The 26,483-nt window shown below is 41.4% G+C and overlaps 1 protein-coding gene across 6 annotated transcripts in view; it reads left to right on the top strand.

Annotated features, from left to right (window-relative positions):
• PRKG1 (protein kinase cGMP-dependent 1) overlaps window positions 1–26,483 on the top strand; it is a 580,751-nt gene that overhangs the window by 509,856 nt on the left and 44,412 nt on the right. For all 6 annotated transcript variants that reach the window (XM_033149161.1, XM_033149165.1, XM_033149166.1 and 3 more), the window contains one exon: window positions 8,413–8,487. In XM_033149161.1, the coding sequence (XP_033005052.1) occupies window positions 8,413–8,487 (75 nt within the window). The remainder of the gene's footprint in view (window positions 1–8,412; window positions 8,488–26,483) is intronic.

Below are 26,483 nucleotides of genomic sequence, written 5' to 3'. Positions count from 1 at the left end.
CTCGGCGTATGGCCAAAGCCTCCCCCAATACCCCTTTAACGGGGAACCCTGTTATCACCGCTGTACTGGGGGCATGGAGTCACTGCCCCACGCCCCCCCCCCCTATTTAGGAAGATGACTAAAGGATTCCGCCCAAGGCCTGAAACCGCCAAAGTTGTGACGAATTGCTATGGGAAAGGTGAAGGAAATTCCTTTCCGGCCCCTCAACAGCGGCCTTGACATAGCAGCGCCTGCGTACCTGTGAAAAAGAGGTTAACCTGCAAAATAAGCGTTAATTGAGGGAGTGGAGGGTGGGAGAAGCTCTGGAGCCAACTGCTGCTTCCCAGGTAAGCTACACCCTCTATTGTGTGGGCTGGGTAGTCCCTCCCCTTACCTGGCCAATCCCTTAGCAACGCCTCCCCCAGGCAGGATTGGACAGTTAACTGGGGGAGGGCGCAGCCAGCCAAACTTCCAGGTGTCACCCAGGAATTCAGGGGGCCACGCATGACCACACAAATGTCACCCCCCATTTGATGTGGGGAGCGGTCATTCTCAAATATGCAAAAATTGCCTTACCATCTCTACAGCCTGAGATCAAGGCTGCAGAGATGGTGAACCACTTTCAGGCCAGTCCTACCTTTCCCAACAGATAATTGCTGGAAGCCAATAAGCAGGATGTGAAGGTGACAGCCTGCTCACATTGTTTGTTCTCCAGCAACGGGTGTTCAGAGATGCACACACCCCGCCCCTAAACACAGAAACAGTGTGCCTCTGAATATGAATTATCTTCTTCCACAGACAAACATAGCAATCCCAACTGCCCACTGCCACCACTGGGGCTCTGGAGAACAGCAGAACAACCACCGTATCTGCTTCATGGTGTCAGAGATTGAGAGTTAGGTGAGGCAGGCAGACTGGGCCTGACCCTGCACAGCTCCAGGCTGACGATGCTGTTTCCCAAGCCACAATCAAATTCATAGCAAAACCCTTTGGAGTAGATGTTACAACTTTTGATGCCCTTTCAAATTAAAAGGAGCATCTACCATTATGCTAGCTTGTTTTACATCACTTTACCAGACGATCTGACTAATTTTATAGAAACCTACTTGCTGCATCTACCAGTACTTTCAGTACCATTTATTCCTGTCAGTTTTATACTTTCTTGGTCTTGAACACTTACATTTGGTGATTGTTGTAATACCAAACACATTTTATTTATGCAGTATGGGTTTCAGTCATGGTTTATATTTCAAATACTTCTCTATTTTTATGGACTGACTGTGGCTCAGTTCAATCTCTTTGGGTAAATTATTTTTTCCTCAGGCTTTTTGAAGAGTGTATGTAAAAAAGGGGTGACTATAGAATCTAGTTAATCTGTATTTCAGGTCAGTCACCCCAAGCAGATTTTTATTTTTATTTTCTACTTCAGCCCATAGCTGTTTCCTAAAGGCTCTTTCAAAAATGCTAACCCCAGCAGTCAGTGCATTGTCATATTACAAAATGCCTGTTGATAAAGGATGGCCAAATTCTGCAGTCCTGTGGGCCATGCTACTCTCTTGAGACAGTGGTCTCAAGAGCAGCCAGCTCCGTAATAAAGTTGGCACTATTTAGCAGTAAATATTCAACAGTTGTTGGAATGAGTTTGTAGCCCGAAACAACTAGAGTTGTTCTGTGGGTATTCACAGCTAAATCCTCATGAAAAGATTCAAAAACCTGCATACAATAAATATAAAAGCAGAAGAGAATTAAATGTTGATCCAAGTATACATGCTTGGGGCAGCATGAAGGAAACAAATATTGATTTGCCCAACCCCATGCAGTTAAGACTTGTTTTGTTGTTTTCCAGTGTCTCAAATAGGAAACTTCTATGGTTGCATGTTCAGACTCTGCAGTCCGTCTGTCCCCCGCCGCCTCTTCAGCGGAACAGTAAATAAAGGACGCAACACAGCTTGAATGGGCTCAAATCAGGTCACAACTTTATTAACAACAAATGAAAGAGGTTTGGCAGAGGCTTTGGATAACCACTTATATCCAGCCCACCTGCCAGAAGTGACGTCAAGGGTCAATCTGGCAATGAGGGTTCCTATGACTTACATCAAATGGGGGGACCCCCGTGGGGGTTGCTGCCTTTAGGAGTGCTGAGATCCAAGCCCCCGCCTGGGCATACAGACAGAAGCAACTCCTCCCAGACCCCTTTAACAGGATACCCTAGATTTTGGGAGGGGCAGGCAGAGACTACAACCTCCCCCAACCAAGACTAAGGTTTGCCGAATGCCAAAACCACCAAAGTTGTGACGATTGGTATGAGGTGGGCAAGAACACCAGGCTGTAGCCAATTTGCATAGTGGACAAATTTCTGCTCGGCCCTGAACATGGCGACCTTGCCATAGCAAGGTCTGAGACAGCATGAAAGGAGGTAGATGGGTGGGAGATCTGATAAAAACCAAGGTGCTAGAGCAGGGCTGCCTTAAATCCCCTGGGAGTGGACCTGAAGGGAGCCTACCTGCTCCATCAGGCCCTTCACCGGAACAGCTCTGCCTCCAAGCCTGCCTGCCATTGGCCAATTTGCAAGCAGGCTTGGATCTGAGACACCAGCCCGCAGGGGTCAGCAAACTTTTTTCAGCCGTGAGCCAGTCACCGTCCCTCAGATCATGTGGTGGGCCGGACTATATATTTTTTTGGGGGGGGGATGAACAAATTCCTATGCCCCACAAATAACCCAGAGATGCATTTTAAATAAAAACACACATTCTACTCATGTAAAAACATGCTGATTCCCGGACCATCGGCGAACCGGATTGAGAAGGCGATTGGTTGCCTACTCCTGCTCTAAGCCATCCAATCCTCAGACACCAAAGTCTGCATCAGGTTTCAGTGCCAGGAGGCACTGGGCTAATTAATACGTATACACAATGTTAAGAGCAAAAGCTGTTGAGCTGCATTTCATTTATTGCACATGAGAAGGAGCTTTCACCTACACCACGTCTATAACTGTGTTTCATTTTGCTGTGAACTGAATTATGGTATCACAGTCTTTCCCCAGTAACTTACTGTTTCTTCATTTAGAATATTTAGTTGACTCTGCAGGATGGTACGTTAAAATAATAGAATTCTTCAGATTTTATTACCCCAGGCAGTAGGAAGTTTAGAGCAACATTTGCTAGGGCATTGTCCTTTGGAGAAAAGATCACTGGAGTTGTTTGGTGAATTTGTGAAAATATATTTATTGTTAGAAGTCTAAAGTTGAGAAGGAATGGTAGAGAAGGAACAGCCAGCTTAGGCTGATGGATTCCCAAGACAGAATCCAAGCCCAACGAACTCAGAAAACTCCTGACTGTTTCTGCCCAAAGCACCAAAAATCTGAAAAACCCAGTTCAAAACTATTTACAGTTCCCTTAGAAGTTTGAGGTCTCTGACTGTAATCAATTTTATCTGCTTTCACTGCTGCAGTTTGCATCACTGAAGGAAGGTTGCCCAGCTCTTGAAATCAGCAGTTTTGGTACCAGCAGTTTTTAGTGGGTCTGGAGCCGCAGCCCAACACAACCATTGTTGAATCAAATTAGGCACATTGTGAGAAAAATAGGAAGGAATGAGAGTGGCTGGGGAAACCCAGCCAGATGGGTGGGGTATAAATTATAAATTTTATTATTATTATTATTATTATTATTATTATTATTATTATTATTATCATCATCATCATCATCATCATTATCATCATCATCATCATCATCTTGCATATCTGGAAACTAGCCAAAGAGCAAATAAAAATAAAGGTGGACATGCCATATTCCTCACACCCCCATTTATTGGCAATTGTGCACTGAAATGCTGATTGGTCTTTCTGAATGTTTAGGGGATATCTATAAGCAATTTAAATTTCAGCACACCATTTTGACACATAATGTATATGCTATTGTTGCTTCTCAATTGTGCTCCCTTTTGACTGGTTTCTATATTTGAATGATGGGAGCTGCAACAGAATACTGCAATGTATGTTTCCTGTTAGCAGCAGTACTCATATTTAGGTTTCCATCTAGCCATCCAACCATGTTGTCATCGTCGTCTCTTCTTCTTCTTCTTCTTCTTCTTCTTCTTCTTCTTCTTCTTCTTCTTCTTCTTCTTCTTCTTCTTCACAAAGTAATAATAATAAATAAAAAAGGATAAAAATGAGCACCCCACCCCGAGACCGTTCCATTGTAACTTTCCAACCTCCCAAAATTTCAACGCCTCTTGTGATGTTTTAACACCTCTTTCTGTTTTAACAGTACAAATTCTACAAACACCTTCCATATCTCCTAAAAATCATTTTTCCTGCATATTCCTCATCTGACCTTAATAGCACATGTTAATTTAGCCATGTATTTCTCCAGGATATTTAAGGGGATGAAGCAGGGCATTCCATCTCTGACCCCAGTTTTTCATTTTATTATCCAAATGGAAAAGGAATGTTGATACTCCCCCCTTTTTTCTTAGTGGCCCAGTTTTTGTTCCAGCCTTATTTAATGCCTGTGTTTGCTATTAGAGGGAGTGATTAAAGAATGAGGAAAAAGTGGAGCTGTTAAAAGCAGAAAAATATGTTGTCCCTATGTTGGGAATGCACATGTCATACCTCATCATGATCCCAAACTGGAATGTTTGTCCTCTTGTTCAACACATCATCTGCATAATTGCTTGACTAGGTTTCTTTGTTTTATTACCGCCCCGGAGTAACAGGAACGAGTAAAAATGCACTGATTGCTGCATTACATGTTTCTCAGGCTTTTCATAGTTACAAATTCGCCATTTGCTCAAAGTACCTTTCTAAATTTTTAATGTGATTGCTGTACCATCTCTATAAATCCAGTTAAGTAACTACATCTTCTGCTATCAGATGAAACAGGAATAGTGGCTTCACACTGGGTGAAGGAAAAATGACTTTTGGTAGATTTGGTTTCCTGTGTGCACACCATGCGTTTAAAAAGCACATTTAAAGCATGTGGACTTCCGCCAAAGAATGCTGGTAACTGTAGTTCACGCGACACACCTACACACTGCAGCTGACACACTAACGTGTCGCGACACATAGTTTGGAAAGTTCTGCTTTAGATATTGTAATTTTGAGGATTGTTCAGACTCTGCCAGCAGCTCCCAGCCATTTGCCAGACCCATATCTTTCATTCAGGCTGTTGGAATCGATGGCATTTAGACATAGCATTGTACTGAACTGGCCCAGAATGTTACTACAGCACTCAGCAGGCCAACCTATGAGTGCTACTCTATTCACATGACTAGTGTCATGTCAGAGGAAGAGACCCACAGATGATCTACTTCCATGATTTTTTCAAAATGCAGTTTTTCTACTCTCAGGTAGAATTTGGAAGCTCCCAACTCTAGTCCCTGCTGCCTCTAATTAATGGGTTTCAGCTACAAACTTTGCAGAGTTTGCAGAGATGGACTGGACAGTACTTGGCTAGATGAACCAAGAGCCTGAGTGAAAGGAAGCTCCATAATATAACCAGAATCACTCCCTCAACACTACTCATGCACCATTAATTCTGCAAGAAAACGATGCAGTACTGTCTCCACCAGCTTACTGTTGCATCCCATAAAATATCTATCTAGCTATGGAATTTCTGAAATAAGTGATGTTGGGAAAGATGGAGGGCACAAGGAGAAGGGGATGACAGAGGATGAGATGGTTAGACAGTGTTCTCGAAGCTACTAACATGAGTTTGGCCAAACTGCAAGAGGCAGTGAAGGATAGGCATGCCTGGCGTGCTCTGGTCCATGGGGTCACGAAGAGTCGGACACGACTGAACGACAACAAAAAAGATTTAACTGGTGCCTGGACTGAGAATGGAGATTTGAAATCAAACCCAGAGCTTGACGCAAAGATGTTCCAAGCTGCAGTTCTGATAGCTCACCAGATGGAGCAGCCACTCACAGGTTCTATCCGTGCCCCCTTCTCAAATTAGGGTCATCATAGCTTTTAAATCAGGCAAAGGCAAACTCGGCCCTCCATATGTTTTGGGACTACAACTCCCATCATCCCTGACCACTGGTCCTGTTAGCTAGGGATGATGGGAGTTGTAGCCCCAAAACATCTGGAGGGCCGAGTTTGCCTATGCCTGTTTTAAATATTTAACAAAAGTATTTATTGCAGTACACTAGTGTATTCTAGCAGACGGTATGGAAAGCACTAATCCAAGGCAACATTGCGCTGGATAGGCCATTCCTTCATTTTCCTTCCCCCGTTCAGGTATTATGCCACCTTTTTTTCCTCAGCTGATTGGCAAAGCAACATGTCTTTCCAGTTGGCATGGAGGAACCTTAGCTCTGGAAAATATGTGCATTAAATGCTACAATTTATTTCTGTAAGTGCAAAAACAAGAAGGTGCAGTTGAGTATGTGCAAAATCTCTCTCTTTCTCTCCCTTCAAAATATGTCTGGTTTGTGATGTCTAAGAGATGAATCCCATCATATTTTTTAATGTGAAATGATTGCAAATTAAATTGAAATTTGTGCCTATCTCAACCATATATTTTAACTAATCACATATGCCATAGTCTACATTATTCTGGAAATGTTCTTTGATGTATGACTTAAAAGTGCCAAAATATACATGTTGTTAATTAGCCAAGGATGCTGGTATGCTGTGATTTAGGGGGAGGGGGAGCTCCACCCCCTTCAGTGTGAGACAAGGGTTAATATTTACCTTTGAGAGAGGGCTCTGTATTTTCTTTGCTCTTCCTCTCTGTCTTTTTTGATGTTATTTTGTTTTTGTTTTTTGTTTATTTTAAATTAGATTGTTTTTTATTTTATCTTATGATGAAAAGTTTCAATACAATTTATGGGGTGGGGGGAAACCTCCCATGATTGTGTGTGTAGATACCTTTTTTAAAAAAAAAATGAAGAATGACAGGTAAAGCAGAAAACACAAATGAGTGGCTGGAGGAGATTATGAGGAATCATTTAATTCTGCATGTCAAAAACTGGGAAATCCTTTTGCTATGGTTTTGTTATGTTTAATAGTATGTTTATCTCGTATTTTACAGTTGAATAAAAAAACAGAGCCAAAGCAGCAACCTTTTTAATTACTAGTTCAGGGAGTTATTAATTTAGAAAGTTGCTGAAGTTTAATTTAGTTTCTTATAGTTGCTTCGGGCAATTACCACTACCAAATAATTAATTAATGGTTTATATTTGTTGTTGTTATGATTAGCTTAATGTTCCTTATCTCATTTCTCAAGGTGATACTTTAAGAATTGACTTTACTGGCCCATGTCCTTAATATTTCTGCATTTCTGTTGAGTTCAAAAAATGTGAAAGTTAAATACATATTAATGTTTACCCTGCCAAGAATTGATTTCCCCAATACCCTTTATTTTTACAATACCACTTTAGTTGGTAATAACATATGAACCCTCCTATAATCTTTCATTTCAAAGGAAAATTGAACTTTGGCCATGTTGCTACTATATTAGCAGGCAGCTTGTTCTTCTTTCATTGATATACTAACGTGAGAACGTAAGAAGAGCCAGCTGGATCAGGCCAATGGCCCATCTAGTCCAGCATCCTGTTTTCACAGTGGCCAACCAAATGCCTGTGGAAAACCCACAAGAAAGATTTGAGCACAAGAGCACTCATCTCCCCTGTGGTTTCCAGCAACTGGTATTCAGAAGCATTGCTGCTTCTGTGGAGACAGTGCACAGCCATCATGGCTTATAGCCATTGATATACCGCTCTATGATATATTTTTTTCTAAACCATTTTTTAAATCTGTCTGGGTTGGTTCCCATCACTGCCTCTGGAGGAAGCGCTCTCCAACACTAGGAACAAGGTCTCCGTAGTAACAGATAAATAGTGCTGATTTTGTCAGATACGTATCCATTGTTTGCTTTGATGAGCAAGTAATCTGGGGGTTAAAAGCCAATACACTGGCTGTTCCCTCCAAAAAAACTCAGATAAGTAATCACTGAGGTCCAACCCATATTGAGCATACTTCAGATCATCGCATTCTTATCCACTTAATTGTTGGTTTTCTCAGGAATGGGGCATCTACTGGTATATTTGTTGCTGCTCATTAAAGGCAGATAATTCTTCTGTTGCATGTTACCACAAAAGCAAATTTGGTTCTTCTTTGTACTTCATCTTTCAGTCCTCCTTAACAATAAGTTGAAGCCTCTGGCAGGCCCACAAAGGCTTTTAAGAAGGCAAGAAGGTTTGATTACTGGCAGCAAACAGGACCAGTATAGAATTGCAACCTCTATTATATTATATTCCATTCCAGTATAGAACTGCAACCTCTATTATATTCCATTCCCCTTCCCACCATGATGTTTTAGAAGTTTCTTCAAAGGAATATGTACTTAATGAGTGATTTATTTATTTATTTTAACGGTGTTTTCATTATACTAGAATATTTTTCTTTAATATGCGCCTTTTATTTTACAGCTCTTTCAAACATCTGATTGGAGGCCTGGATGATGTTTCCAATAAAGCATATGAGGATGCCGAAGCAAAAGCAAAGTAAGTGTCAGTTAATGCTTCTTTTATATACTTTATTTCAATATACTTGCCTTTGTGCTACTTTATTTAAAAGAAGGGGGGAGGACGACAAAATTAAAATATTTTTGAAAACAGTCTTTAGCGTTGTAAAAAAAAACCTCCTAAAAATATAAAGTTAAAGAAATGTGATCAGTGTATACATATATAATATATATTACCGTATTCCAAAAGTACAGCTAGGTTGCACAGTATTTCTTTGAGACAATAAATAAAAGATCAACAAGTCAAAAAAGGGTGTGGCTCCCAAGTAGTGCAGACCTGGGCTGGCTCCTATAGCAGCAATTCTTCCCATTGCTTGTCCTGCCAAAGAGGAGTGGCAATGCAAGGAGATATGAGCCTGGGGTGGGCTGGAAGGAGGCAGGCAGTTGCCCTTCTAGCCTAAGACATGGAGAAGATGAGCTGGTGGATTCACTCTTAACACCAAAGCAAGGCAGCTACATCCCAGGATCGGCTGAGTGATCACATTGCAGCAGCAACTGCAACCTCTGGATTGCTTGGTTCTGCACATAGAAAGGAGAAGACAACGGAGAGGAGGACAGTCTGCTTTCTCCCTTTTTACACCATCCTTTTCACCCCTAATTGATAAACCCAACTCCCCCCACTTCAGGAATTATTACACAAACTGCAGCTAAAAATAACTAGTGGTTAGAAAGGTTGGTTTGACAGACTAGCTAGTGCTTCAGTCAACATTCATATTAAGAAAGAAATAATATTCCCACCAGCAGACTAGCTGGAATCACAACACCAACAATTTGGGAATATGTTCTCAACTCCTCAGAAATCTGTATATAATAGTACACATTCCAACAAATTGATGATAAGGGCTGCTGTAATTGCGACTTAGACATTCTCCTGCCTGAACGATCTTAATAGAAAGTCTTACAAGTGTGCATTATAGTTTAATCTTCTCTGTGAAACCAGAAATGACTTCCTTTTTTTGCAATAAAATGAGCAGAATTCAAGGTTCTTGAGAGGCACAGATTGAAAGGTGCCTAAACAGTATAAAATTTAAGTGGTAACTTGTTATTGCCATATTTACAACTACTCTAGGGTATTGTTGAGAAATGTGTAAGAGAGCCTAGTATGTTTTTGACCCTGGTGCTAAGTCAGAACATTATAGGTGTCTAGCAAGCTCCAGTGGTAGCCCAGCAGAGGAACCTGACACAGGGCATTAATTTTTAGGGTCGGGGCAGAGCTGAGGCATTCATAGATCTGCTGAATCCCAGGCTGAATCATTTCCCAGAGGGGGCCTGATTTGGGCCTCTGCTATGCCAGCCTGGAGCTAGTGCTGCAAAAAATGATCTCCCTGTGTTCCATACTGGTTGACAGGCGCTGGCAGGGCTGAGGATGCTATGGACAACCTGCTTCTCCACTCTTCCCAGGCCCCTCTTAAGACTGCTATGCCCATCCTTTTATTGCATGTCTATGCAATCCTAAAGTGGCTTAATTAAGTGGTCTTTGACTTTGTTAAGCTGAAGGTATCACTGCTTCATAGAAGTTACAAAGCACAACAACTTTCCAGAAAATTCATTAGTCAAATACCACAGACAGATTTGCTAGGCTTGTTGAAAGTATCCATATGGAATACGTTGTACCTAACAGAAGCCATACTGAAACCTGCTTCATAAAGGTGTTCTGTTCAACAGTTCCTTCATCTGGCAGAGCTCCTATAAGATGGTTTTTCATGTTGCTCTAATTGACTTCAACTAATTGCCTTTCAAGGGAATATATTTCAAGTATCAGGCTGTGAATTGACAGCAGGAGATACAGTTCTGTGTAAGCAAGGTGTACGCTTGCTAATAAGATAAGTGGCAGAATATTATTCTTTTCTGTCAGTTTGCATTGGAAAATATCTCATTATTGAGCACCGATCACAGTGACTTTGAGGAATGTTTAAGTTACTTATTTATATATAGAAAGCTGACTCAGTGATTGATTCTTGACCACAATGTGTGCAATTCAAAGATTTTATCACGTCTGAGGTTCCTTCTAGTTTGCTCTATAAAACAATATAAACCCCAATATGCCCAGGTATTTCACATTGTGCAGTGTTATCTTTCTTGGAGAAGGGAATGGAGAATTCCCCTCACACAAAAATCTCATTGTTTGCATTTGAACTGCTGGATTGAAACCAATGGCTTTATTTTGGCCTCTCCTACTAGAGGCAGTGACAGAGAAAAATACTAGATGGGGGGGACGGGTACACAAACAGGACAAAGTGCATTTCGGGGAACCAGCTTGTGAGAAGTGCCTTTCCCTCAAGTAACCACAAGGATTCATCACTTGCAGGGACATAGGCTACTTGTTTAGCACCACCTATGCCCGAATCCCAATTTCACATTCCCATCCATGTTGCTGTCTCCTTTTCCCAGCACCAGATCAATTTTAATCTACCATGCTGAATAATTCTTAGCCAAAACAAAATAAAAAAATTCCTTCCAGTAGCACCTTAGAGACCAATTAAGTTTGTTCTTGGTATAAGCTTTCCATGCACACGAAAGCTCATACCAAGAACAAACTTAGTTGGTGCTCTAAGGTGCTACTGGAAGGAATTTTTTATTTTGTTTTGACTATGGCAGACCAACACGGCTACCTACCTGTAACTGAATTCTTAGCCAGTGAGCATTGGCTAGTTATCTTGTAGATATCAATAATACCACTATACTTGGTTGTTGTCAGCCTCAGCTACTATTAGTAGCTTCGGATAAGATGGCGTTGCAAAGCAACATGATGTGTTCAAGGGAACTCAGACATTTTATATCGCTCATTTGAGGATGTGCAACAGAGATGTGGGAATAGATTGTGCATTTCCCAGATAGTGAAGAAGTAATATATATCTCAGATAAGACAGTGGCTTAAGTAAGCTTAAAGTGTTTGTGTTTCTTACTTATTCCACAACACTATTGCATCTAACCTGCTATGAGTAATGAAAATATTTTTGCCATGTTTGGATGTTGCTCTAAACCATACTGTAAAAAAGATAAAGGACCCCTGACAGGAGACAGTTGACTCTGGGGTTGCGGCTCTCATATCGCTTGACAGTTTTTCCGGGTCATGTGGCCAGCATGACTAAGCCGCTTCTGGCGCAACAGAACACCAAAACCAGAGCAGCACACGGAAACACCGTTTACCTTCCCGCAGGAGCGGTACCTATTTATCTACTTGCACTCTTCTTTTTTTTGGCGTGCTTTCTAACTGCTAGGTTGGCAGGAGCTGGGACCGAGCAACGGGAGCTCACCCCGTCACAGGGATTTGAACCGCCAACATTCTGATCAGCAAGCCCAAGAGGCTCAGTGGTTTAGACCATAGCGCCACCTGCGTCCCTAAACCATACTGTAGTGCAGTGTAAATGAGCTGGAATGAGCTGCACCAAGCCTTGGGCACTTGCACTCCCCTCTCCCCTGGTATAGCTGTGAGGAGCTCAAAAGCTGTTGCTTCTATTTTTACTTAACCACAGCTTGTTATGTCTGAACTGACAAACTGCTTAACTTAACAGATGTTTCTCTGAAACAAGCACAGTTGAAACTGTGGCTCCGTGTGATGTCTGAATGCAGCCTTTGTGCCGGCAGTGCTCTAGAAAACTTTGCTTTCTTCCTATAGACAAGCAGCCACAGAGGCATGCCTTTCAGTACCACATTATCTTAGTTATGGTACAGTCATAAATACTGTCAGCCTGGTAAATGCATATACAAATTTTCTCTAATGTACAAATCCTACATATGAGTAAAATTCCACCCGTATCATCAAGTAAACAATGAATGATGCACAACTGCAATTTGTTTGCACAGCAGAACATCTCTTCTCACCCTCCAGCCCATTGTGTCCCCTCAAAACCTCTGCAGGATCCCCCAACCCTCCAGAGCAGGTTTTTTTTTTTTTTTTTTTGAATGGGGGCAGCTACCAGGGGTGACAAAAGAAAGGCAAAGCCCTACTGCGTGAACAGAGACCCACACACTATGGTAAATCACACCCAGCTTTGTTGTTGTTCAGTCGTTCAGTCGTGTCCGACTCTTTGTGACCCCATGGACCAGAGCACGCCAGGCACTCCTGTCTTCCATTGCCTCTTGCAGTTTGGTCAGACTCATGTTGGTAGCTTCGAGAACACTGCCCAACCATCTCGTCCTCTGTCGTCCCCTTCTCCTTGTGCCCTTCATCTTTCCCAACATCAGGGTCTTTTCCAGGGAGTCTTCCCTTCTCATGAGGTGGCCAAAGTATTGGAGCCTCAGCTTCTGGATATTTCCTTCCAGTGAGCACTCAGGGCTGATTTCCTTAAGAATGGATAGGTTTGATCTTCTTGTAGTCCATGGGACTCTCAAGAGTCTCCTCCAGCACCATAATTCAAAAGCATCAATTCTTCGGTGATCAGCCTTCTTTATGGTCCAGCTCTCACTTCCATACATCACTACTGGGAAAACCATAGGTTTAACTATACGGACCTTTGTTGGCAAGGTGATGTCTCTGCTTTTTAAGATGCTGTCTAGGTCTGTCATTGCTTTTCTCCCAAGAAGCAGGTGTCTTTTAATCTTGTGACTGCTGTCACCATCTGCAGTGATCATGGAACCCAAGAAAGTAAAATCTCTCACTGTCTCCATTTCTTCCCCTTCTATTTGCCAGGAGGTGATGGGACCAGTGGCCATGATCTTACTTTTTTGATGTTGAGCTTCAGACCATATTTTGCACTCTCCTCTTTTAACCTCATTAAAAGATTCTTTAATTCCTCCTCACCTTCTGCCATCAAGGTTGTGTCATCAGCATATCTGAGGTTGTTGATATTTCTTCCGGCAATCTTCCAGCTTGGGATTCATCCAGTCCAGCCTTTTGCATGATGAATTCTGCATATAAGTTAAATAAGCAGGGAGACAATATACAGCCTTGTCGTACTCCTTTCCCAATTTTGAACCAATCAGTTATTCCATATCCAGTTCTAACTGTAGCTTAAATACTGATAAAAAATAAATCAAAATTACAGTGCTTCAGTATATCATAAACAGACATTTCAAAGCAATTCCTTCATAAATTCTGCTTCCAACATCAATATTAATATCATGTTGCAAGAAAAAAAATGTGGTAGTGCCAAAAGAACAATAATCTACAAGTTTTCCTTTAAATATTATTGAATTCTCAAAAAATAAGCATTGTTTTATTGATGGCTTAATTATGCTGCACATGAAATAAGTCTGGAAAAGAACTCCTATCAACTTAAATGAAATACAGATGGCAACACTACAAGAAATAATTTCCAACCCTATTTTTGCACTGCATTTTAGATTAGGACATAATTCTTGCTGCCTATCTGTGAAGCAAATTCCATATGCAACAGCTGAAGAAAGCAGTTGACTCATTGCCAGCAAAACTCTGCTTTTTTTCTTTTTTAATGTTTAATTTGCTTCCTAAGTTATGGAATATCTAAATCTTTATTATTTTGGTCTCCTGACTTTCCTTCAGGACACTTAGTTTGGCATACATATGTATTTTCTATCCCATTTTCCCTCACAACAGACAGACCCAGTTCTGATTTGGGGAGAGGGGTGAGCAAATAGCTTTCTGGGAGCCTCGACACACCCTATAAGCTTACCAGATAAAGATGTGCTGATGAACCTGCTTAGTTTTTGAAAACTAAATATTTTAAAGGCCCATCGTTTAGCGGAGAAGAACAGGACTGGGTGGCTGTAGCAATCATACTCAGGAGCAGCACTCTGTGTGCTATGACAGGCTCCTAGTTAGTAGTGATTACTTGTTCTGTCTGCCCTTAAAGGGACATGGCCAACAGTGTGTTCCACTTGTGCCAGAAGAATTGGATCTCACCTGTTAAGTAGAGTTGGCCCTTCCTTCCTTCCTTCCTTCCTTCCATTCAGGACTCCTTGTCTTTAATAATATGAAAGTAACAGCTGCAATTGGAACCTCTGAAAACCCTCCAAATCAATGGTGGATGGAGCAGGATGGAGAGGAACACAGTGTTTGGCAGCATGTCTTTGCTGGGTGCTGCTAGCTCTTCAACAGCTCTGCACCATCATAGTGCTGCCCTTAGCACCCGTATTTCTGCCGCCTCTCCTCTTATTGATGCCTTTTCATAAGGAAGTGGAGGAATCCTCTCCCCCTTCATTGTCCCTCAGCAGTTGCAGCTCACTAGTATATAGTTGTATGTAGCTGTAGTGTTTTGAATTATTGTTTTTAATCTGCTGTGTATTTTGGAGTGATCCACCTTAATATGCTTTTTAATTTTTTTAATCATTTTATGCCATGGTTTCCTTTAAAAGGTTGCTGGGAGGCTGTATAGAAATATAATAAAATAATAATAAACTCAATATACACAGAACCACTGTGAACTACCACTCTTTAAAAAGAGTAATTTAATCTCCTATAATGGGAAGCATCAACTTTGGATATCAAAGTTACCAATGACTGTTTAGTACACACACACACACACACACACACACACACACTGGCCCTACCTGCCTAAAAATTATGAGTAATATTCAGCTAAGTTTTACTCAAAGTAGATCCACTGAAATTAATGAGCATTACTAAGGTAGATCTCTTTATCTGAAATTAGGCTTGTATATTCTGTTTCTCTGTAGGAATTCATTTTTGTTTCAGAATCCTTTATGGCCTTTGACCAAATGCTGTTGCCTAATGCTTGCCGTGCTGTCATTTTTATGGACTGCTCAAGAAGCAATTGGATGGCACAGATTTGTTATGTGATGTTTTGTGTATATACCATAGTCTCCCAAAGTGGTGCAAAGCAGATGAATATAAAAGAAATATACAATAAAGTACACATAAAGTTATGCATAATGTTTATCCTTGGTCCCATGCATTATACTTGGGTCACACCAAATTAGAACAAATTACAATTGTTTATTAATACAAAAATCCCTTCTTTACATTTACTTAAAATTAAGACAGACTCCAATTCCTTTTTACACATACAGGATGTCATTTTTCGGTTCCAATGCATTCCATTGTAATTTTTTGGTTCCAATTCTCTATTTTAATCATGTTTGGCAAACGACCCTTCTTCCCAGGATCTCATGGGACTTTTGTTGTTGCCAGTGCTATTTTTCTAGAAGAGGTGCCGGAACTCACCAGCCTCCTTTGTTCTCTTATAATGGCAACGGTGCCCACCTAAGAGGTGCAGAAATTGAGTTTTGGTGAGTTCCAGCTGAAAAAAAACCCTGGTTGTTGTCTTGCATGTTATACTCGCAACAAAAACTGTGAGGTGAAGAGATGGTGACTGGACCAAGGTCACCCCATGAGCTTCATGGCTGAGCAGAGGGTTTGAGTGCAGGTTTCCAAATCTTCTGTCCAGCACTCAGCACTGGCTTTTCCTCTAGCATTAGGCAGTTTTCCTCACTGCAATTATTATACTGCTGCTTTGGGTACAAAGCGCTAGAGGCATTGAGGAAAAGATGCTGAATGGCTTCGTTTTGATCTTTAAACAAAGAAAATACTTGAATAAGAGCAACTTTTTACATTTAAAAAGTGCCAACAGCTAAGAACATGTATTGAAAGCTAAGAATGTTTTCCTCCTTATCCATGAAACTTCAGTAAACTTGCCAATGAGTGGAAGAAAGACCAATTAAGCTAGTTCAAGGGAAAGCTATAATGAGAAGTTGAATGTGTTTATTGGCCCTCTGTTCCCAAATTAAACATCTTTCCACAAAGTAATGGGGCTGCTCATTATGTTAATGTTTGAAAATAACAGGATAGTGCCTTTTCTTTTATTTACAAAAAGTATGTTCTGGCTTATGTAGATGCTAATGTTGGAAGATGCTACCCTCTATCCCCCTGTCTTACCTGTCTTGCAATTAGTTCATGGTGGAAGCTATCACTTTAGGCAATGTTGTGAAATCCAACACTGCACTGCAAAAAGACCACTGAGTCCATGTGAGTGAAACATTCAACCCAATTCAATTAACAGAAAACTTTCCTGCTTCACATATTATGTTAAAGGCCAAAAACGAGTAGGAGGACAGTTTATTTGCTGCATATATTCCAGTCCAACCACCATGTTCATAAATGATAGTGCTTTTAATAGTGTTGTGCAATTCCCACTCTGTGGTCACCAGGATCAGATTATTCAATGTGGCACCACCGATTGTATGGAACTCCCTTCCAGTGCATGTTAAGCAAGCTCCTTCTTTCCTAGACATTTGCTAAAAAATGTATTTTTACACAGCTTTCCCTGAAGTGTGACCAGTACTGTGATGTTAATTATCTAATGTTGAACAGTTTTAATGTCCGAAGTTAATGTACGTAACCTTTTCAATTGTTCAGCATTTGGGGAAGTTTATGCTTTTCATGAATTTGTATTTGAATTTGCTGAATAATTTTTCGAAACCCATCAAGCCATTTTTCTACAGTAAAAGCTGTAGCACCTACCCCACCCATCCGCTCCAATTTCTGCTTATAAAGGGAGAATGTGATTGATTTGTCTCGACCTTGACATAAAGCCACAACTGTAGTGCTATAATACAATGGAGGAGATTTGCTAGTCCAAACTTTTTAAGACAAGGTCACTATTGGTGTTCCATTACTATGAAATTTCATTGCTGTTCAGCAATGTAAATAATACAGATAAAGCTCAGCAATTAGGTAAAGGATTTTGAAGCTTCTGGGAGGTCTTCAAGATCCCATGACTGCCATATCTAAAAGAGAAGAAAAATAGACAGGGCCACAAAATATTGTGGGCAGTTTCCCCCATCAGCAGGGTGGCGGGGCACATTATTCAGCTACTGCCACTCACAGAGAGAAGCTGTACTGAATGGGATAGATTGGGGGGTGGGCCTCAGATCTGGGGACCAAATGTGGGCCTCCAATAGCTCTCTGCCTGGCCCTCTGGACTGGCCACATCCTTCCCAAGCTTCATCCCTCATTGGCCCTGCTTCATACCCTCCTTGAGTGTTTTTGTCTGGCTGGAAAGTATCCCTGAACTCTGATCATTCTTCTTGCTTGCCTGGATGTAGTCTAGAGAGGGGTGTGTTGAGTGTGGAATTAATATAAGATGATACTCAGGAATAATGTTGAATATGGTTCAATGGATCGGGGCATTAGCTGTAATAAAAAGTACTGTAATAAGCTATAAGCTATAGTAAACAAAAATAAAGCAAAATAAAAAAGAAGTGTGGGTGCACACGAAAGCTCATACCACTAACAAACTTAGCTGGTCTCTAAGGTGCTACTGGAAGGATTTTTTTTATTTTGTTTCGACTACGGCAGACCAACATGGCTACCTACCTGTAACTAGTAATAACGCAGTTAGTGATTAGACTGATTGATCTGAGTATTGGTTTTATCTGCGCTTTTTGTATAGTATGCAATTCATGTGTATTTTATTTATTGTTTTTCTATGTTTAGAACATGCCTTGGTATCAAAAAGGCTGGGATAAATAAAAAAGCAAAATAAATAAAACAAGAATAATGCTTAGGTTGTTTTATAAAGGATAAACTAAAACATACATTTAAACCATCTACTTGCATATTTAATATAACCAATTTTATCTGGAAGAGAGACAAATGGTTCTTTGACTCCTTTTAAATTATTTCCTATGAAAATTTGCATGTGTTTCTTTTTATGGTTGTTTGTAGCTCAAAGTATCTGAGTTCTAATTGCTATATGTTTTCCCCAGCTTATTTATGAATTGAAAATGCTGCTCTGGTCTCATCTGAAATTTCAGGTCTCAGTGCAAATCTAAATTGCTCTTATTTTGTATCTTTAATTCATCAACGTATCTAATTTACAAAAGGCATTATGTTTACAGCATCACTTTATAATTTCCTTGGAAAGGATCAGGACATACCTTTGAGTACCCAAAAGGTTTCTGAGATAAGCATTATAAGTTAAAATAATTCTGTTATCAGCAATAGAAGCTGTTGTTTTAGTGAAAGCGACTCCTTATCGTATCAGATGAAATGAAACCATATGAAAGGACAACTCAATTATCTTTGCATCTGTTCCTCTAAACTGCTCTAAGCGTTCAACAGCTTACTCATGAGAAGTTCTGTTAAAGTCAATGAGACCCTTGAGTAGTTAATTAGTTTCCTGATTGCATTCTTAACCTACATTTGCAAAGGTGAAAATCTTTCAGTTGATTGTGTGTTTGCAGCTCTGCATTGAAGTACAATGTGCTACAGATTAGCCATACATTGGAAGGAAAGTAAGATAGAAAAATATACTCTGCGTGCATACACACCTGCCGGAAACGGCAGCTGTATATAAATTGGGCCTGAACCAAATAATTATCAGTATTCACTTGGATAATGTCTTAATACTGAATATTTGCTTTAAAATTTGCATGTGTGTTCCAAATAACAATAGCTGAAAACAATACTTTGCCAAACATTTAAAGTCTCTCATTTTCATAGTTCAACTTAATTCTTGTTCTCACTTTCCTTGGCCCCATTGGATCCCATAGCTATGTTATCTGATTAGCTGTGCTGATACATGTGTGTGTTGTGATGTTTATGACATCAGAACTTTAGAGGTAGCATCACAGTGGCTCACAAAATCACCAGGGGCATCACAGCCAAACATATTTAATGTCATAATGTCAAGTTGGACTGGCAGCAAGGACAACCCCTTTAAGGGTCTAAAACGGCAGAAGCCACAGGGACAAAAGAGTGTAAAAATAGCATAGAAATGATGTAAATATATATAACACATATAGTTATGTCTCAGGCAATCTGGTGGCACATGTGGCAGAAAGATCCCATGGATAGCCATCTGTACTTAAAAGCTGGAATAGCCATTTGATTTCTACTTCAAGAAAGTTTTTAAGCAAGTGTGTTTTCCCATCCATGTCTCGTGTTTACTTCCTGTAGAACTGTACTATTTATTTCAAGTTACCAAATAATTCTCCTGCTTTAATCAAATTCATTTCTAAGCTGTTGTAGATTCTGATACAAATGTCACACCAAAGCTGAAGCGCCAAAACTTCAACAGAAATAAACAGTAATTTCCCAAAATATGGTGATTGAATGTGCTCCGTTTCTAATATATTAGCAGATTATCTCATTTAGTACAAGTGTGTGCTATTAAGGTTTATCGACTAGTTTTCACATTAAAACGCAATATCACTTTTCACAATACTTTGTAATCTTTTTAGGTTTATATCTAGTTTGTTCATTCCATAACTTCTTGGCTTATTTGCATTTTTATGTATTATGAAACATAACATTGTCAACTTACTCCTGCTCATTTAGATTTTACAATTTCCCTATTTCATCTCAGTTTCCATGGAAACCTGAATTGGTATGACAACAGAGAATAAAGAGATGAAGACAGTTCTTCAAGTATATAAATGAACTCAATATAGAATTCCATGGATTATATACCCGTCAGAAATAATCTAGGTATTAGCATCTGAGCTGTGTATATTCTAGAAAATAAAATTGCAAATTTTATGGAGGGAGAGTGGAAAGGGCATAGTCTAATTTACTAGTCTGTTTCTATTAGTAATCCATGCACCTATACTCAAAGAGACTGGCTGGAATATTGGATAAAGAACATAGAAAGTAAGCATTCATAAGATTATAAAATCGCTTACATTTGGGGAAATGTTTTTTATAGAGATGTCAGTGGGGAGGGACTGATCTGGCACACTGGACTCTCACAAGCTACATGGGTACTGAGGCCCTCCTGATTGGAGTGGGGAATAACAAGACTAGCATGTACAGGTGAAACTCGAAAAATTAGAATATCATGGAAAAGTTCATTTATTTCAGTAATTTAACTTAAAAGGTAGAACTAATATATGAGATAGACTCATGACATGCAAAGCGAGATATGTCAAGCCTTTATTTGTTATAATTGTGATGATTATGGCGTACAGCTGATGAAACCCCCAAATTCACAATCTCAGAAAATTAGAATATTGTGAAAATTCACAATCTCAGAAAATTAGAATATTGTGAAAAGGTGCAGTACTCAATCCATAACATCTGCACCTTTAAATGGTCTCTCAGTCTGGTTCAGTAGGAATCACAATCATGGGAAAGGCTGCTGACCTGACAGTTGTGCAGAAAACCATCATTGAGACCCTCCATAAGGAGGGAAAGCCTCAAAAGGTAATTGCAGAAGAAGTTGGATGTTCCCAAAGTGCTGTATCAAAGCACATTAATGGAAAGTTATGCAGAAGGGGAAAGTGTGGAAGAAAAAGCTGCACAAGCAGCAGGGATGACTGCAGCCTGGAGAGGATTGTCAGGAAAAGACCATTCAAACGTGTTGGGGACTTTCACAAGGAGTGGACTGAGGCTGGAGTTAGTGCATCAAGAGCCACCACACACAGACGGATCCTGGAGATGGGCTTCAAATGTCGTATTCCTCTTGTCAAGCCACTCCTGATCAAGAAACAATGTCAGAAGCGTCTTACCTGGGCTAAAGAAAAAAAGAACTGGTCTGTTGCTCAGTCGTCCCAAGTCCTCTTCTCTGATAAGAGCAACTTTTGCATCTCATTTGGAAACCAAGGACCCAGAGTCTGGAGGAAGAATGGGGAGGCACACAATGCCAGATGCTTGAAGTCCAGTGTGGAGTTTCCACAGTCTGTGTTGATTTGGGGAGCCATGTCATCTGCTGGTGTTGGTCCACTGTGCTTCATTAAGTCCAGGATCAACGCAGCTGTCTACCAGGAGATTTTGGAGCACTTCATGCTTCCTTCTGCAGACGAGCTTTATGGGGATGCTGACTTCATTTTCCAGCAGGACTTGGCACCCGCCCACACTGCCAAAAGTACCAAAACTTGGTTCAGTGCCCATGGGATTACTGTGCTTGATTAGCCAGCAAACTTGCCTGACCTGAACCCCATAGACAATCTATGGGGCATTGCCAAGAGAAAGATGAGAGACATGAGACATGAGACTGAGCAATGCAGAAGAGCTGAAGGCCACTATTGAAGCATCCTGGTCTTCCATAACACCTCAGCAGTGCCACAGGCTGATAGCATCCATGCCACGCTGCATTGAGTCAGTAATTGATGCAAAAGGGGCCCAAACCAAGTACTGAGTACATATGCATGCTTCTACTTTTCAGAGGTCCAATATTGTTCTATTTGCAATCCTTGTTCTGTTGATTTCATTTAATATTCTAATTTTCTGAGATTGTGAATTTGGGGTTTTCATCAGTAAGCCATAATCATCACAATTATAACAAATAAAGGCTTGACATATCTCACTTTGCATGTCATGAGTCTATCTCATATATTAGTTTCATCTTTTAAGTTGAATTACGATATTCTAATTTTTTGAGTTTCACCTGTATGACACAACCCAAATGCTAAATTCTGCCCTGTGATTTTTTTTTACTTCGTTTTCTCAGTATATCTTTCTAGTTTAGCACTTAAATTATCTCACCAACACTATGAAAATTGTCCTATCTGGGGTACATCCAGTATCCGTTGTTTGTCATGACAAATGCTAGCTATCTAAGATCATGGCCACTGGCCCCATCACCTCCTGGCAAATAGAAGGGGAAGAAATGGAGGCAGTGAGAGATTTTACTGTCTTGGGTTCCATGATCACTGCAGATGGTGACAGCAGTCACAAAATTAAAACTAATCATATGTGATTGGTTGCAGTTCCCTGCTGAATGCATACTTGGTTGCAAAACGTGGGTTTTGCCTCTGCATAATGTGTGAAATGATTCTCTGTGAAAATCTTGACATTAATGTTTTAGATATACTTCAAGCCATTCTGAGAATTGCAATTGTACCATAGGAGTTTTCCTGTTGCTGCATGACTCCCATAGTATTTGTTTTCTGTTCCTCCGACATATTGGTCTGCATTATTTTCTCCTGCTATCTTGATGTCTTTACCCTGTGTACAGTTACTGTTTTTCCCCCTATTCAATTAGGATATAAAAACTGTCACAGATCATTTTTTCTTTGCTTTTTTCATTAGAAGCAGATGTCTAGAAGATAGTGAGATAGATTTACTTTATGAAGTCCTCAGGCAATGAAATAACATCTTTAAAATAACATCTTTAACCAACCCATATATAGTTACAGGTAGGTAGCCGTGTTGGTCTGCCATAGTCAAAACAAAATAAAAAAATTCCTTCCAGTAGCACCTTAGAGACCAACTAAGTTTGTTATTGGTATGAGCTTTCGTGTGCATGCACACTTCTTCAAATACATATATAGATTGCCACAATATTTTACACCACCTGGTGGAAGTGCTCAGTTGTTGCAGTTAAAGCTTAGGGACTTCTGAGGGGCAGCAAATTTTGTGAGTCAAGAGATGCATGCCCCAGTACATTTGAGCAGGGGCGTCGCTAGGGGGGGCGCTGGGGGCGGTACGCCCCCGGGCGACAGGGGCCACAAGCGGCGGGTGGGGGCGACAAGCGGCGGGTGGGGGCGACAAGCGGCGCCCCTCCCGCCACTCCCCAGGCAACGCCGGTCACCCCGGGAGCAGCAGCGCTGCACGGATGGGGTGCTCCCTCGGCCGTGCGCTGTTGCTCCTGGGGCGACCGGAGCGAGCGGCGGCGCATGGGGGTGACAAGCGGCAGCCCCTCCCGCCATTCCCAAGCGCTGCCGCTCCCTCCATCACCCCAGGAGCAACAGCGCACGGCCGAGGGAGCACCCCGTCCGTGCAGCGCTGCTGCTCCCGGGGTGACCGGCAGCGTGGGGAGTGGCAGGAGGGGCCGCCGCTTGTCAGCCCCACGCGCTGCCGCTGGCTCCGTCCCCCCCGGGAGCAGCAGCGCACGGTGTGTGCGGTGCTGCTGCTCCTGGGGCAACGGAGCGAACGGCGGCACGTGGGGGTGGCAGGAGGCAGCCCCTCCCACCATTCCCACGCGCTGCCGCTCCCTCCGTCACCCTGGGAGCGGCAGCGCACGGCCCGACGACAGAGTGCGCCTGCGCGCGCAGGCGCACTCTGTCATCGGATCGCCGCTTCCACAGCCTCCTTTTGAGCCGGAGAGCTTAAAAGCGAGCTTAAAAGCGAGCTCTTCGGCTTAAAAGAGGGCTGCAGAAGCGGCGCCGGCACCCCCGGAAACGCCCTGGGGGCGGAGCGCCATGACGTCACAATGTGATGTCACGACGCCCCGCCCCCGGGGCGTTTCCTTTGCCGCCCCGGGTACCGCGGAGCCTTACTCCGCCACTGCATTTGAGCTTCATGTTGTTAGGGTTTTCTAATTGTCTCTCTAAACCAGTCTGTCCTGTGTTCTGCCAGGTCCTTAAGAGTTGGGTTAATAATCAGCATGTTTAATCAACGAACTGGCTAGACATATGGTTTTCCTAAGGAATTATCATTATGGAATACAAGGAGTGGTAGCACTTCTGGTGGATTTACATTCCCCTTCTTTCTACGCAAAGCAGTAATAATAATATTCCACTGAAGTTGTCTTCCAATCTTTTCACAATTCCTGGTGAGGACCATGTGGCCCTCTAGACATTGTTGGATTCCCAACTCCCATCAACCCCAGCCCCTGCTTTACATAGCAATTGCCCCCACTTGGACTGTGGATATTATGTGTACATTCTGCTCTCATGTCATCTCCAAGTCCAGGATTATTGCCTGTGTCATTTCACGACGGCATTTTCAGATTTGAATTTTCTGGGGCTGGGAAAAGAGAAGGTTAGTGATCTCACTACTGTTAATCAGACAGCAAACTCTATGTTACAGTCAGGTGTTTTACAGTAAAAGGCCCAGGAAAGTTCAGACTTCTCAAGTGCATTTCCAGCTCCTGATTGTAGAAATAGATACTAATTTGAAACCACTAGTGCTAATTTCCGGAAACATAGAAGCCATTAAAGCTCTGCTGGGAGTTTCAATTGACAATATGCCCATTAATGGAGAGGAAATGCAGAAAGATGATCTTCAGAATAAGAGGGAAGTGTAAAGTTACAGAGTTGTTTCTCCTAAAGACATTTGTCTTTACCTTTGCTTGAGAATGCTCCCCGCCCCGCAAGGCTAATTGTAGCATGGAGTGGGTCGATTTAGATAGCGGAGATGAAACTGCAAAGGGAACATTGACTTGTTTTTTGCACATGGGTCTGATAACAGATTTGAGAGAGAGGATTTATATCACACACACAAAAATGGTATTGGAGAGAATGGTTACCTTCTTCAGTTAAGCAAACTGGTAGAACCCAGACACTCCAATATATATACCAGAAAATACAGTCACTGATCTCTTGTGTAGTGTATAGCTTTACCCTTAGGGAAAATTCACACTGATATCCGTACTCTGCCCCCTTTATTGAATGATTTTGAGTGTTCTGCTGCTGCTGTGGTGCTGTTTGCTTTGCTGGTACTATTGTGCTTTGTAGCCATGTTAGCTGAATCTCTTATATATGCTGGCTATTTTTAAGGATCCGAGGTGTATTAAAGCATAAAGTTGTGTTTTGTATTGTTATCATATTGTTACGATTTGTGTGGAGTAGGCTGTATGCAGAGACCCTTCTAACTCTTGGATCCAGCAAGTGTTAAATTTCAAGCAGGGACTCAAATTCTTGGAATAGCCAAGCTAGCTTCGCGGTGAGGTGGTGTAGCTCTGTGCTAGGCAGCAAATGGGTGGGCTCCCTTCCTCAGCTGGCTAATAGTTAAAAAGGCAAAGGCAAGAGTTGTGGGTTGAGTGATAGAAGCTAGAAGCAGCAGGCTGGGAAGCCAGAGGGGCAGAGTGATGCTTGATTTCTGTTTGAATTCAAGTTTGTGGCTATGAGGAAAGCAGTATTAAAGCTGTCAACCCTTCCATTGTAGGTTCAGGTTGTATGTATGTGTAAATGAACCATATGACTTGCCAGCTGGATAGCTCAGTCTGTAGAGCATGAGACTCTTAACCTCCAGGTCGTAGGTTCAAGCCCCACGTTGGGCAGAAAGTTTCCTGCATTGCAGGGGGCTGGACTAGATGACCTTTGTGGTCCCTTCCAGCTTCTGTGGATAAAGACACCTCAGTCTCCTCCGTACCGTATTCCAAACAGAAATACCCTGGAACCCCTGGCAACTTGCACCGCTTGGAGTTTAGGGTGGCATGCAACAATATGTTATGTTTGCTGCTTTGTGAGGAGATTCTCTTCAAAAGTGGAATCAGCAAGTATTAAATAGATTAAGTGATGCTTAATCAGATTGGCGGGCACAAGAGTCAGGGCCCCTTCAGCAGTGGCCTCATCTTTGTGGAACGCTCTCCCACAGGATGAACATTTGGCCCCCTCATTAGCCATTTCTAAATGAGGCCTAAGTAACTCACACATACCCTCAATCCACTATTAATTAAATCTGGTGGATTTTTAAAATACCACTACTTAGTCTCGTTATGTTTTCTGTGGATTGCAGAGCTTGGTTTGCATTCTATTAAGCTGCTGTTTTAGTTGTAATATTTCATATTCTGATACTGTTTTTGTTATTACTGTGAGCTGCGTTTTTATCTTTTCGGCTCTAAAACATAGCACTTTAAATGAATGACTAAATAAATAAATAAATAAATAAATGTATGTATGTTTACATAGGGGAATTGTTTCCCCCCTTAAGACTGCATACATTATTTTAAAATTCAGGCTTGTGCTATATTCAAATAGTTGCATTTTATAGCACAAACACATGAAGAGCAGGGATTTCTTTGAAAGCCCAGTTGTGGTGTAGATTTTTTAAAAAATAAATAAATCTAGATTGGTAAGAAATCGAAAGGAAATCCCAAAGCTTACATGATATAAAAGCCTTTCCTCAAGTGAATGTAAGTCCATCACTGTATATGCTAAATGAATGACATTTACCAGAAGGGCCTCTTCTTCCTTTTTGAAAGACTAGAACATGTTTGCCCCCCAGTGGAAGTATAAAAAATACCTCACAGCAGACTTTAGAACATGTTAAGTCTGCTGTGTAAGAGAGAGTGCAAAAACTTTTTCCAAAACTACCACTTCACTAGACAAAATTCTATGTTTTGCATTGCATATGCAATCACCACTGGGGTCATTATTTTGTATCATCCATTTATTAAACCTGTATTTATGTGCACCGATACTTACACA

Source organism: Lacerta agilis, chromosome 5 (genome assembly GCF_009819535.1).
Source record: "Lacerta agilis isolate rLacAgi1 chromosome 5, rLacAgi1.pri, whole genome shotgun sequence".
NCBI classification, from domain to species: Eukaryota; Metazoa; Chordata; class Lepidosauria; order Squamata; family Lacertidae; genus Lacerta; species Lacerta agilis.
Note: the sequence above shows the minus strand (reverse complement) of the source record. Positions and strands in the feature narration are given on the sequence as shown.